Genomic DNA, 12,981 nt, shown 5'->3' with positions numbered 1-12,981 from the left:
GTAAGGTACTCAGAACTGATTTTACAAGGACCAATCTGCCTGCATATGACAATTTCCTCGTCCCAACAGCTCTAATCCTTTCAATAACCCTATCAACCAACTTTGCACATTCAAGGGCAGAGAGTCTTTTAGAAGCAATGGGAACCACCAAATATCTAAAGGGAAGATGCCCCTCAACCATCCCTGTCAACTGGACAATTTCAGACATGATTCCAGAAGGAACACCATTACTATATAAACTAGACTTGCTCTGGTTCATACACAAACCAGAAGCTCTAGAAAAAGTTTCAAAAGCCCTCAACAACATGATTATCACATCCTTCTCACCCTTACAAAAAAGGAGAAGATCATCTGCAAAACAAAGGTGGGACAATTTCAGAGGTTTACACAAGGGATGGAATTTGAACCCATCCATTTCCTGCACCACAGAAATCACCCTACTCAAATACTCCATGCAAACTGTGAATAACAAGGGAGACAGTGGATCCCCTTGGCGAATCCCTCTTTTAGCCTTAAAGAAACCAAAGAAATCCCCATTAAGAGCCAAAGAAAAGGAAGGGGTACACACACACTCCATAATCAAATGAACAAAACTGTCAGGAAAACACAATGCCTCAAGCATTTGTTTGATGAACCTCCATTCAATGCTATCATAGGCTTTCTGAAGGTCCACTTTAATCAACACCCTAGGAGAACAAGCTTTTCTACCATAAAGCCTGACCAAATCTTGGCAAATCAAGATGTTTTCAACAATATCACGCCCTTTAATAAGGCACTTTGGTTAGGACTTATGATCAGGGGAAGAATAGCACCCAACCTAGAACTCAGAATTTTAGCTATACACTTATATAAAGTGTTACAGCAGGCAATGGGACGGAATTGAGTAACAGAGGTTGGTCTATCAACTTTAGGAATAAGAGTCAAAACCGTATTGTTCAACTGCTTGAGCATCCTACCATTCTGGAAAAAATTAATAACAGCTTCAGTAATACCAACACCAATGACATCCCAACTATCTTTAAAGAACTGACTAGAGTATCCATCAGGGCCAGGAGATTTGGTCCCTGGAATGGAAAATAAAGCCATCTTGATCTCATCTGCAGTAACAGGTTTCATCAGAACAACATGAATTTCATTAGTAACTAGCACCTCTCTCCTTACAGTTGGGACATGAACATCTATGACCTCTTTACTGGACCCCAGAATGTGAGTAAAGTACTCAATGAAGGCATCATTAATACCTTGCCCTTCAGTCTGAGTCTTTCCAGACATGTCATCCACTTGAAGTACTTTGTTCCTACTTCTTCTACTCTTTATACTAGCATGAAAATACGCTGTATTATCATCACCTTCAGTAGCCCATTCAACTTTTGATCTCTGCAAAAGGAACATGTGTTTGGCCTTTTGAAGCCGAGCAAACTCCTTAGAAATCTCCATTTCAACTGCAATAAGCTCAGGATCCATAGGTTTAAGCCTTAGCTTCTTCTGTACCTCTGTCAAAGCCATACTAGTGATTGAACAATTATTCTCTATATCACTAAAATCCCTCTTGTTGAGAGCCCTGAGCCCCTTCTTCAACAGTTTAAGCTTAGAGACCACTTGAAACATTTTTGTCCCAACAATGTGTTCATTCCAAGCCTCTCTAACAATCCCATCAAACTCAGAACTCATAGACCACATGTTGTAATATTTGAAAGGAGTTCTAGTTCTACTAACCAAGGAATCAAACTGAATAAGACAAGGACAATGGTCATAAAGCCCTTCAGGTAAGACTCAGGAAATTTAGAAATCCATTCATCATTGACCAACATCCTGTCAATTCTACTATAAACTCTAGACTCTACCCCTTGTTTATTATTCCAAGTGAAAAAGGAACCAATAGCTGGAATGTCTTGCAACTGGCACCAATGGACACAATCCTGGAAGGGAGCAATCTCAGCAGAGGTAATATCAGATCCAATCCTCTCATTATAATTCAGAACATTATTAAAATCACCCCCCACAGCCCAAGCCTCCTGACAAGAAGCAGCATACTCCTTCAACTTATTCCACAATAACTCTCTGCCAGTACTATGATTAAAACCATAAACAACTGTAAACCAAAACTTTCTACCAGTCATCTTGCTCAAAACAAAAGAATGAATGGTCTGGCTAGTAATGTCCACAACATTAACATCAAAGCAATTAGGATCCCACAGTAACCACACTCTACCATTTTTATGAAGACTATTATTAGTGCATAATGCCCAGCTAGAGCATAAATTATTCCTAACTTTTAACCAATTATTACTCTTAACTCTAGTTTCAACCAATCCAAATAGCCCAATGTTATTAGAATGCAAAAACCACTTTATTTCCTTTTGCTTATTAAGGCTATTTAGACCTCTGATATTCCAGAAACCAAACCTATCCATTACCAACTCTTGAGGTGGAGCCTTCCTCAACAATTCTAGTTATTACAACACTCTTACTGTTGATTCCTCCCTTGGCCATCTGAACTGATCTCTGAACTGCAGCACTGAAAGTATCCATAAAAGAAGCTTTACTTGGACCACCATCCTTGTTGTAATTCTGAGAATTCAGCCTTGTAAGAATTCTAGCCGGCTGTTTACCTCCTGGTTGATCACCTTATTTCTCTCAGGTGCGAACTTCCTTCGTCTCTACTGGATGGGTTTGCATTTTGGGTCCACACTGAGTTTATGTGTTATGATGGACAGATCTATCCCTATCATGTCGTCATGTGACCATGGAAAGCAGTCCATATTAGTTTGAAAAAAATTCAATTAGGCGTTGTCTGAGGTCTTCTGTGCACCCGGCTCCAATTAGCACGGTCCTCTCTGGGTGCAGCTTGTCCAGGTTGATCTTATCTAGCTGCTCAGCTGAAGGCTCAATGTATTCGTCCTGGACGTGCTGCTTCTGTAATTGCTATGCTGGGGGGCTGGCAGTGCACTTCAGTGCTTTATTATAGCAACTTTTAGATTCCTTCTACTCTCCTCGTATTATTTCTACTCCCCATGGTGTGGGGAATTTTATGCATTGATGATATGTTGAGGGGACTGCCTTCATCAGGTGCATCTATGGTCTACCTAAAATAACATTGTAGGTAGAGGGTCCATCTATGACTAAGTACCTAACTGCTTGTTGACTCCTCCCGCGTAGGATGGGATTACTATCTCGCCTAACGAGCTGGCTGTCTCCCCACTGAACTTTACCTGCGGAACAGTCTTCTTCTGCAAATCCTTCTCGCTGAATCGCATGTTTTCTCTGGTCTTCAACATGACCAGGTTGACCGAGCTACCGGTGTCTACCAGGACCTTTCTTACTGTGCAGTTGGCCATTGATAGGGTTATGATGAGTGCGTCGTGGTGTTCCTGCTCGTCACCCACATCTCCTTCGTGAAAATTAACCGCATGTAGATCACTATGAGAAATTCTGCAAGAAGTCTCTGGCCTATCTCCTTTGGTCTCAGTAGCATGCCTTTTGGTTGCCGAATATGTTAACCCACTTATGTCTGAGCTGCCTGTTATCAGGTTTATTATTTTGTGTGCATTTGGGTGGGATTGTAGGTTTTGTGGAACCCACCTTATCCTGCTACTTGCCCCCACGTGGTAATAGGTGGCTCAGATCTCCCTGTTCAATCAGGCGTCTGATCTCCCTACGCAATGTATAACAGTTTTCTATGTTATGCCCGATGTCACGATGGAACTCGCACTTCTTCTTGCTGTCTTTTCGCCATGCTTGTTCTTCTACTGGTGGTCTGGCCATCTTACCCGGTCTCCCATCTCTCTGAGTGCTTTTAGGATTCCTCCGACGCCAGTTGTGAATCCATACTTCGCCAGTGTGGGGAGTTGCTGATTCTCCTCTCTGTTGTCCACCCTGCTAACTCCCCTCCCATATGGACTGTATCTTTCATCCTTCTTGCTAGTTGACTGCTTCCTGCTTGATTTTTCCATGGCTGATGTGCTTGATATGCTTGGCGTACTTGGTATGCTAGCTCTGGCTAGGGTGTCCTCTTCTAACCTGATTGCAGCTGCTGCTTTCTCTTGTACTGCCTCGAAACTATGATAAGGATGCATAGTTAGCTTGTATAGGCCAGTTTCATGATGTAGGCCTCTTCTAAAGGCTTCTACTGCTGTCGACACGTCACATTCTCGTACCGCCACCTTCTCATTATTGAATCTAGTGTTGTATTCTCCAATGGTTTTGCCAGCTCCCTGGACGATTCTGTACAAATCTCCTGCGTGCTTCTGCGGCTTTCGGCTGCTTGCAAATTGTTGAGTGAAGGCGTTTACCAGGTCGGCAAACGTGGATATCGATCTGTTAGGCAGGCCTACGAACCACCGGAGTGCTGGTCCCGTCAACGTGGATCCAAACCTCTTACACATACAGGCTTCATTTACTTGTCCTATTGCCGTTACTGTCATCATTTTCTGCTTGTATTGGCTCATATGGTCAAAGGGATCTGTAGTGCTATCAAAGAGAGGCATATTTGGATTTTTGAATCCCTTTGGCATGGAGATAATGGATATGGCATCGACGAGTGGTGAGTCAGCATAACTGTCGAGTGCCGCCTTTTCAAGTGGAGGTGGCAATCCTGGGTCCCTGCTCAGCATCTCCCTCAGCTCCAGGTACTGCTGGTTGGTTAGACTTATGGAGTCTTGGTTTTGTCTCTCTGCTATCTGCTGGCTTGGAGTGCTACTTCTTGGCCTGCTCTCTTGAAGGTCCCGGTGTGGGGTGGTGGCTAGTAGTGTTAAGGTTATGAGCGTTTCTTGATGCCAGCTTACCTGCGGGCTGCCTGCAGATCTTGCACCAGGTGTCTGATCAGTTACCACAAAATTTTCAACTGGGAGGTTACCTGATTGTGCTTCCACATGGCTGGCTGGCTGCTAGCTGTCTGGTGTGAGTTACCCCGGTCCTCGTGGAGTTATTCTTTCTTCTGATGATACTGCTGTCAGATCCAATCTTGTAACCAGCTCGGCTGGTATTTGTCGAAGCTGACTCCTGCTGCCTGATGCCTGATGCTCCTGTGTTAGATCCACTACCGAAGCTCGACCTTCCCTCTCCCTGCTTGTTGGAGTGACGGACTGTTGCTTCAAATAGTCTATCTGCGCCCAGAGTTCCATGTCTCTTTTTTCTTGCTTTAGCTTCAGCTTTCCTCTGGTCTTCTCGCATATTTTCCATGGCCTTCTAAAGGTTTTCCACGCCAGCGAGTAGGATTTACGTTGGACTGGGTGGTGAGGTGAGGCCTGAGCTTGTTGTACTTTTGTTCGATCTGGTCTGAGCTGTGGCAGCAGGAGATTTGGGAGGTAAAGATGTTTTTGCCACAGGTGTGGTTCTTGAGGTGTGTCCAGGAGCCTGAGTTGATGTCGTCGACGCCGGATTCTGAATAGGGTTTGGTGGTAACGACGGTTGGCCGCTCCCTGACACGGCTGTTGATGTTTGTTTGTCCATTACACGTTTAAGTAATCAACGATTGACGACCTTAATGCCCCACGGTGGGTGCCAAACTGTTTAGGTAATTTTTACCGTATTTAGGTTTTATCAGGTCAATGTGGTCTTACTCGTTTTATATTGGTTGGATGTTTACGTCAATACTAAATAATGAAATAAAGAACGTAATTAAAGGTGACACGTAAGATTTGGTGACGCGGAAAACCCAATGTGGGAACAACCGTGGGAGGGACGGTACCCTTCCAAGTATTGCACTAGCTTATTAATGAGGGATCGAGTTCAATGGAGACGGAATGTAAATCTAGCTTTCACAATGTATTTCGTGTGTATGTGGGATCTTGAATGCCCTTTCTTGATTGCTCCTTTGGCTATTTATAGGGTAAGAACCCTAGATATGTCTTACTTCGTTTATGGAAAGGAATATTACTTACATAACAACTCTTTCCATATCCAGCCGTCTCCCTCCATTCTCCCTGATCTCCCTTAGTTCTCCCTAAAATCTCCCTGAAGGATTTCCATAACGAGGGACTCTTCCATCAATGGACTTCTTCACCTTTACACGCCTCCTGGCCCAACTCCTTAGGCGGATCCTACTTCGCACTTGGGCTCCTCTTTCTTATTCTTCCTCCACGGCCCAATTCTTCAACAGGAATTAAGTTGACTTGCCCTATTAGGCCAATATGCAGATTTTGGCCTAAACAGTTATTGCAACGACGGTTGTTATTTATATACCACGGTTGTACAAATAACACGCGACCGTTATATAACATCAAGAACCGTTATTAAATCTTTTAAGAAACCGTTATTAAATCTTAAGAACGCTTTAAAATCCGTTGTCATAGTTTACTATTGACAACGTCTTATCGTTCCAAAACCGTTGTTAAATATTATATATGATAACGGTTCATTTCGTTATCTTATTAATTGAATGTTAAAATTTAACAACGGCTTTATTGTGTGCAAAACCATTGTTATATTCATCTGTTGACAACAATATGTAACCGTTATCTATTTTTATTGATGAAATTTTGACAACGATTCTGCTTAAATAAACTATTGTAAAAGTTTTAAACTCGACAACAATTATCGTTCGTTATCTTATATTTTTGGCAGTTTTAATGGGAGGGAAAATATGTCAACGGTTATTTATCTAAATGTAACCGTTGTCAAATAATTATTTGCAACGAGTTGTTTTTAACCGTTATCGTTTTTATTTTTTTATTTTTTTTAAAAAAATGATTTTAGCTTGTTCTAGCAGCTGCTGAAATGCTATTTTTTCAGCAGCGTTTGTAGCAGCTGCTGAAATGTTATTTTTTCAGCTGCTGCTGAAAAATAGCATTCCAGCAGCTGTGCAGTGCAAAAATTCAATCCTATATCAAAATATTACACCCCGCGATCAATTAAACACAGTTTAAAAACAGTACAAACAGGATGATCAACAGCCAAAACACAACTTTCACTACTACAGATACAGTCTATAACAACGGGTAAAAACCCTTGTAAAAAGAAAAAGCGGACATTGTTAAAGCGGCCGTTGTAAAAGGTATTTACAACGGTTAGGTTATTTATTTAAACCGTTGTCGAAAGTATTCACCACGGTTAAAAGCCGTTGTTGTTGCGTGTAAGCCGTTGTGGAAAGTGTTTCAAAAATCTGGTGGGAATAATATAACAACGGTTGTCATATGAATAACCGTTGTTGTAACTTTCCCTCCAAAATTGTGAAGACTTTTAACAACGGGTATATGCTAAATACCCGTTGTTGAAATTTGTAGTAACAACGGTTCTTCTTTTAAAACCCGTTGTTGTAACTTTCCCACCAAAATTGTGAAGACTTTTAACAACGGTTCTTCGTTTAAAACCTGTTGTTGAATATTATGCGCGGGTATTTGTGAAAGGTATTTACAACGGTTCCTATTTTAAAACCTGTTGTTGAATATTATAGCGGGTATTTGTGAAGGGTATTTACAACGGTTTTTTTTAGTAACCGTTTTTATTACGAACATCTAATGTTTTTAAAAATTAAATTTGTTTCATGCCATTCAAAAACCTGCATATATCAAAGACCATATATATCAAAGACTAAAGATAAATCACAAACCGGGTTCATCGAACTCAATAGATTCAATTCAACCACAATAAAGAAGATCATATATATATATATATATATATATATATATATATATATATATATATATATATATATATATATATATATATATATATATATATATATATATACTTACAAGGAGTTAAATTTACATGAACTAATCATTCCCTAACTTCAACAAAAAAATTACTAATAAGCTGATCTAAGCTCTCAGTATCATGCATTTAGCCTTCCGCATTGCTATGTTCTAAGACGTATTTGCCCAACATGTCCATTACCTCGTCTATATGTAAACATTTGTACTGCAGAAGCTCTTGTGACGGGTTGATTACATATTGCGGAAAAAATAAAGACAAGACATTATTGTAACAACATCAAATACTGCATAGCAACATCATGGTATAGCAGCAAGCAAGACAACATCAGCTCTAATTTAAAAAAAGTAATAAACACATTATTAAATTACTAACCTTTTCTGGAATAAGGATATATCTTCGCGTAATAATCTCCAACATGAACCGACAAACGTAGTATCCATATTGTATGATATCCGGCTGGCGAGGGACCTATTATTACATAAAAACAAACAGACGAGAGAAGGCTCACATCAGAATCTTGAACTTTAGGTATTGTATTAGTATTAAACACAGATTTTTGCACTTAAGGTATTGTATTTGAGCACGTACTCCTATTATCGTAATAAAAGTAGGGCCATCATCAGAATCTTTCGTGGGTTGATCCTGCTCGTTAGTTCTTTTCTTCTCAAAGGCCCTTTTTCTTTAAAAAAAAAATAAAGGAGGCAAAAACTCATTTTTTTAGGGGCAAAAATGAGGTTTTTGCTATAAATAAAAATTGAAAATGTTATTATAAATAAATCAGTATTATAAACTTACTTAATAATTGATGTGACCATTATTTGAGCACATTTAGTCCCCGAATTAGCCTCGTTCCTATGCTTTTTAGTGCATATTTGGGTCATTTACTATCTTTAGTCCTTTGTTTTGCATATTCTTTGAGGTTTTGTTTCCTTGGTACGAGAGGAGTGCAAACCTTGCATTTTCATGGCAAAATAGAGCTAAATTGATCGAATCTAATGACCAAGCATCAAAGAGAAGACAAGACTAGAAGGCCTTTGTACATATTATAGTAGATGGGCAATGATGAAGAAATCCTTTCATCCCCGACTAAATCCCGGAGGATTATTGGAAGAAGAGAGGAAGAAAGGAAGAAAAGAAAAAGCTGTGACGAAATCCGCTCGTCCAGCATAGCAAGACGCCCGTCCAAGACTGGAGGAATTCGAGTGTCTTTTCCATCAAGACGCCCGTCCAACCACTCCACAATCCGCTCGTCTTTGCTATCAATCCGCCCGTCCAACCACGCCAGATTCCGCCAGTCCCGACCCCTTGGACGCCCAGATTCTCTTACAGTCCCATACGTCTTCTTCTTCCCTCCATGAAAGATGCGCATATTTATGAAAGACCGACAAAAAGGAGACTCCCATCTTTTGTGAGAGGAGCGATTCCTCAAGGACTTAATCGTCATTTAAGCTCTTAGTAAACCCTAATTTTTTTTTTTTGGGAAAAGGTAATTTTTATAAATGCAAAATCACCAAATACACTTACAAGGGATTCACCCAAGACATCTTAACTATGAGCAAACATACTATCAGTCCATTGCTTAGCTATACTAGACACTCAGTTCTCACTTTTACATCGAATCCTAGCACATACTTGCGTCCTGACAATGTGAAACACCATAGCAGGTCTAGGAACCACCTGCTCAATTCTACAGCAATTCCTATAATACCAAATTTGGTACATCAGAGTAGCAAGTCCAGCAGCTATAATCTGTTTCACCCTCAGTGATTGCATTCTGAGATAAATCCACAAGTCAATCACTCCATTCTCAGGTATACCACCTGCAGCCACTACACCAATAAGTGCAGACCCCTTTTGCTAAACACACATTTGAAGAACAAATGATCAATGCTTTCCTCTTCAGCCCCACATAAGAAGCAACAGTTAGCCTGAATAATGTGCATTTTAGGCAGCATGTCCTGAGTTAGTAACCTTTTTTGAGCAACTAACCAGATAAAAAAAGTGTGCTTAGGTTGCAGCATCTTGTTACTCATCCAAGGGTGCCACACCACCTGCAACCCCTCTTCCTCCAGCCAACTATATCCAATTTTACTCGTATACTGCTGCCCACTAGCCTGCCAAGAATCATCACAAATGAACGGTTTGAGAATTTCCTTCACCCAGCAAATCTTCCTCCAAGCCCAGTTTGAAGAAGGTGAAGAATTATAATTGTGCCAATTCTGATGTTTCAGGTAAATAGCATGAATCCAGCGAACCCACAGGTGATCTGCTTTAGCGTCTATCCACCAAACATATTTACCAATAGAGGCAATGTTCCATTTACGCAAATTCTTAAAGCCAAGACCACCCTGCTTAACTGGCTTACAAATTCTATCCCATGAAACCAACGTTGGGCTCTCTTTAGCCTCATTCCCATGCCACAAAAACGTTCTACACATAGCATCAATCTTATTCAGGACTGATTTAGGCAAAATGAAAATCCGTGCCCAATACGTGTGCAGAGAGTGGAACACAGCTTTGATCAAAATAACTCTGCCTGCATAGGACAGTTTCTTACTCCCTACATTCCTTATTCTCTCAGTCACCTTATCCACTAACAGTTGACAATCAAGGATCCCCATGTTGGAGCTTGTGTCCTCCACAAATTAGTGTGATAACATTTGTAAATCTCTTACAGGTTCACAAGGGTATACTTCGTATATTTAATTAGTTGATTAACGTTTACCTAATAACGGTTGGCTTGCTAGAAAGTTTGACGTTATTATCATACAGATGGCGGTGATCAACTGGTCCCTAAAGGTCACACCTATAGGATGTGTTTGAGAAATGTGGTTATAGAAATATAATTACATTGATGCCCAATATGACTAAAAAGTTAGTCAATGTGTTGATGAGATAATTATTTAATGAAAATTAAATAATATTAGTTGAGACGAATTAACTGTCAATTCGTAAATTAAATATAATAAGTTATATTTAATTAAATGTATATAATGTTAGCTTGGACGAATTAATCTGTTAATTCGTAATTAAATGTAATCAGTTATATTTAATATCAACAAAATGAATGTGTCATAGTGGTAATAGTGAGGGTACACAAACCAAGAGATCATGGGTTCGATCCTCACTAGATGACAATTTAACACATTTTATATATTTTTGGAAAGACCAAAAATAAGGAGAATTCACTCCTTATTTCGGTCAGTTTGGCCGAAAATTAGGAAGGACTTTTCTTTCCTAATTGACTCCAAATTTCGGTCTGTATAAAAAGAAAGGTAGAGAATTATTTATACCCCAATGCTTTTTCTTGACCTTGCCTCCTCTCTCTCATCACAAGAACACAATAACAACTAAATTTTACAGAAAATTTTAGATCGATTCTAGCATAATCAAAGGGCATATCTCATATCGTCTTGGGTGCAACTAATAGATGAATATCAATTTTGATATTGTTCTTAGGCCATATTTGCTAGGACCGAAGGTTAATTCTGAATCCCTATACTTTGTTTATGTATTTTGTTTATGACCTTTAATCATCATTGTTAAATTCGTTATAATCCTTCTAAATTAAGGGAAATATACAGATAATTTCCCACAAGTGGTATCAGAGCATAGGCCACGGATTTTAATTTTGATGATTTTCGTAAAATTGTATGTAAACTTTTAGGGTTTCGAAAAAAAAATTAGGGCACGGCTCTTTTTTTTTTTGTTAATGCCGATTAAAAAAAAATTGTTTGCAGCCGGTGTTTGTTCTTTTTGATGCGAGATTTGTTTTTTATTTTTCATAAGGTTGTTTTAATCAGTTAAAATTATCATATGAAGAATTGGTAGATGTTTGATTTGATGCAGATTAAGTTAAAACAAAAATCGAATCGTCATGTTTGATTTAATGCAGATTAAGTTAAAATTAAAAAGGCAACCGTGAATTTTTTTTTTTTGCTGTTTCTGTACTGTTCACGGATAAACAGTGTTTAAAAAAAAAATTTGCTGTTTTTTCTAAGAAAAACCGATTAAAGTTTTTTTTGCGGTTGTTTTGCTTATGCCGATTTGAAAAGCATCCGAATTTTTTTTGTTACTGTTCACGTGTTACTATTCACAGGGGACAGAATTTAAAAAAAAAAATTTTGTTGTGGTTTTTACAGATAAAACCGTGTATAAAATTAGAAACAGACTTGTTTTGTTTTGTTGTTTTGCCGAAAAGAAAAAAAAAAGGATGGTTTTTTTTTGTTTTTTCTTTCTTTTGCCGAGACCCAAAAGGAAGAAAAATAGGTTTTTAACTTTGATTTTGGCCAATTAGTTATTGTGAAACGGTTCACAATTTAAAGATACCGAATTATTTTAAAGCAGTTTAAAATTTTGATGGATAGAATTCATATTACAAGTTTAATATGGATTAAGAATGAAATTAATGTGATTAATTGAGGAATTGTCACTTAATTTGTTTTAAATAGGTAGTTTGGATAAATTAATCAACATAATTAAGGAATTGTGTCATGTATGTTTAATTTTTTTAGTTGATGCTTTTTAATTTTGTTGAATGAATCGAATGAATGAATTTTATTTACGTATTTAATTTTGCAATCGGTTGTAAATTGTAATACTTAGTGTGGCCTTAGTCAAATTATGTTTTCGTAATGAAGGAAACATGATTTTTATGTAATTATGAGATCTCGAATCTCCTTTTTTTTAGTTTTGGGTTTTGAAATTAGATTGTAATAAATAGGTTTATTATGTAATTTTATTTATTGTAATTTCAAAGAAGACTAAAGATGGAGATTGGAGCTCACTCCCGCTACATGGATCAAGAAGGAACATCAAGACAAGCTTCTCGGGTCCAAGGATGGATTCCAAACTTGTATTTATTGTTCATTTTGATAGGATAGGCCACACTAGGACTTTTATTGTTTTTACGTTTTTCATTCTATTGCTTTTCATTCACATGTTAGTTTATGCATCATATTCCGCCTAAAACCAAACCACCTACTACTAAAATGCATGAAAATTGACTCATATAGGTTGTATGTTAGTTTTCATGGACATGCAGATGTCACAGTCTTTAAGCCATCACCTTATTTTAATCATTCTCGCATGCTAGATTATAGTTCACTTAAAAATGAATTAAAAAGTTGATGGGATCTTCCTCCAAAACGGAAATTGAGATTAGTCTTTATAAGGGCAAACATCTATGAATCCTTTCTTCGTCGGTAGGCCTAATATGACCCCTTCTACGTTGGGTAAGTAGTTGTGTTGACTTAGTTTACCTCAACATCATAGTCCGAAGAGTTTCTGGTGATTATGATGGACTATAGATAGAATTTACAGAAA

General features: G+C 38.4%; 2 protein-coding genes across 2 annotated transcripts; both read right to left on the bottom strand.

Annotated features, from left to right (window-relative positions):
• Positions 1-1,667: 1,667 nt before the first annotated feature.
• LOC141641047 (uncharacterized) lies at positions 1,668-2,414 on the bottom strand. Its single transcript, XM_074449724.1, has one exon. The coding sequence runs from the start codon at positions 2,412-2,414 to the stop codon at positions 1,668-1,670; it is 747 nt and encodes a 248-aa protein (XP_074305825.1).
• A 53-nt stretch (positions 2,415-2,467) lies between these two features.
• Positions 2,468-4,424, bottom strand: LOC141641046 (uncharacterized). The gene is made up of 3 exons (XM_074449723.1): positions 3,832-4,424; positions 3,213-3,477; positions 2,468-2,518 (listed from the first exon to the last, which is right to left on the bottom strand). The coding sequence occupies exons 1-3, from the start codon at positions 4,422-4,424 to the stop codon at positions 2,468-2,470; spliced, it is 909 nt and encodes a 302-aa protein (XP_074305824.1).
• Positions 4,425-12,981: the final 8,557 nt, after the last annotated feature.

This window comes from Silene latifolia, chromosome 2, assembly GCF_048544455.1.
Source record: "Silene latifolia isolate original U9 population chromosome 2, ASM4854445v1, whole genome shotgun sequence".
NCBI lineage: Eukaryota > Viridiplantae > Streptophyta > Magnoliopsida > Caryophyllales > Caryophyllaceae > Silene > Silene latifolia.
The sequence above is the reverse complement of the archived record's forward strand: the minus strand, read 5'-3'. Positions and strand labels throughout refer to the sequence as shown.

What these genes read in the sequence shown, in the direction of transcription:
- LOC141641047 (XM_074449724.1), bottom strand. Translation starts at nt 2,414, where the DNA reads ATGGATAGGTTTGGTTTCTGGAATATCAGAGGTCTAAATAGCCTTAAT.
- LOC141641046 (XM_074449723.1), bottom strand. Translation starts at nt 4,424, where the DNA reads ATGACAGTAACGGCAATAGGACAAGTAAATGAAGCCTGTATGTGTAAG. An exon ending in CAACTCCCCACACTGGCGAA is followed by an intron (nt 3,478 to 3,831) that starts GTATGGATTCAC and finishes GGCAACCAAAAG; the next exon opens with GCATGCTACTGAGACCAAAG. An exon ending in AGAAGAAGACTGTTCCGCAG is followed by an intron (nt 2,519 to 3,212) that starts GTAAAGTTCAGT and finishes GGATACTTTCAG; the next exon opens with TGCTGCAGTTCAGAGATCAG.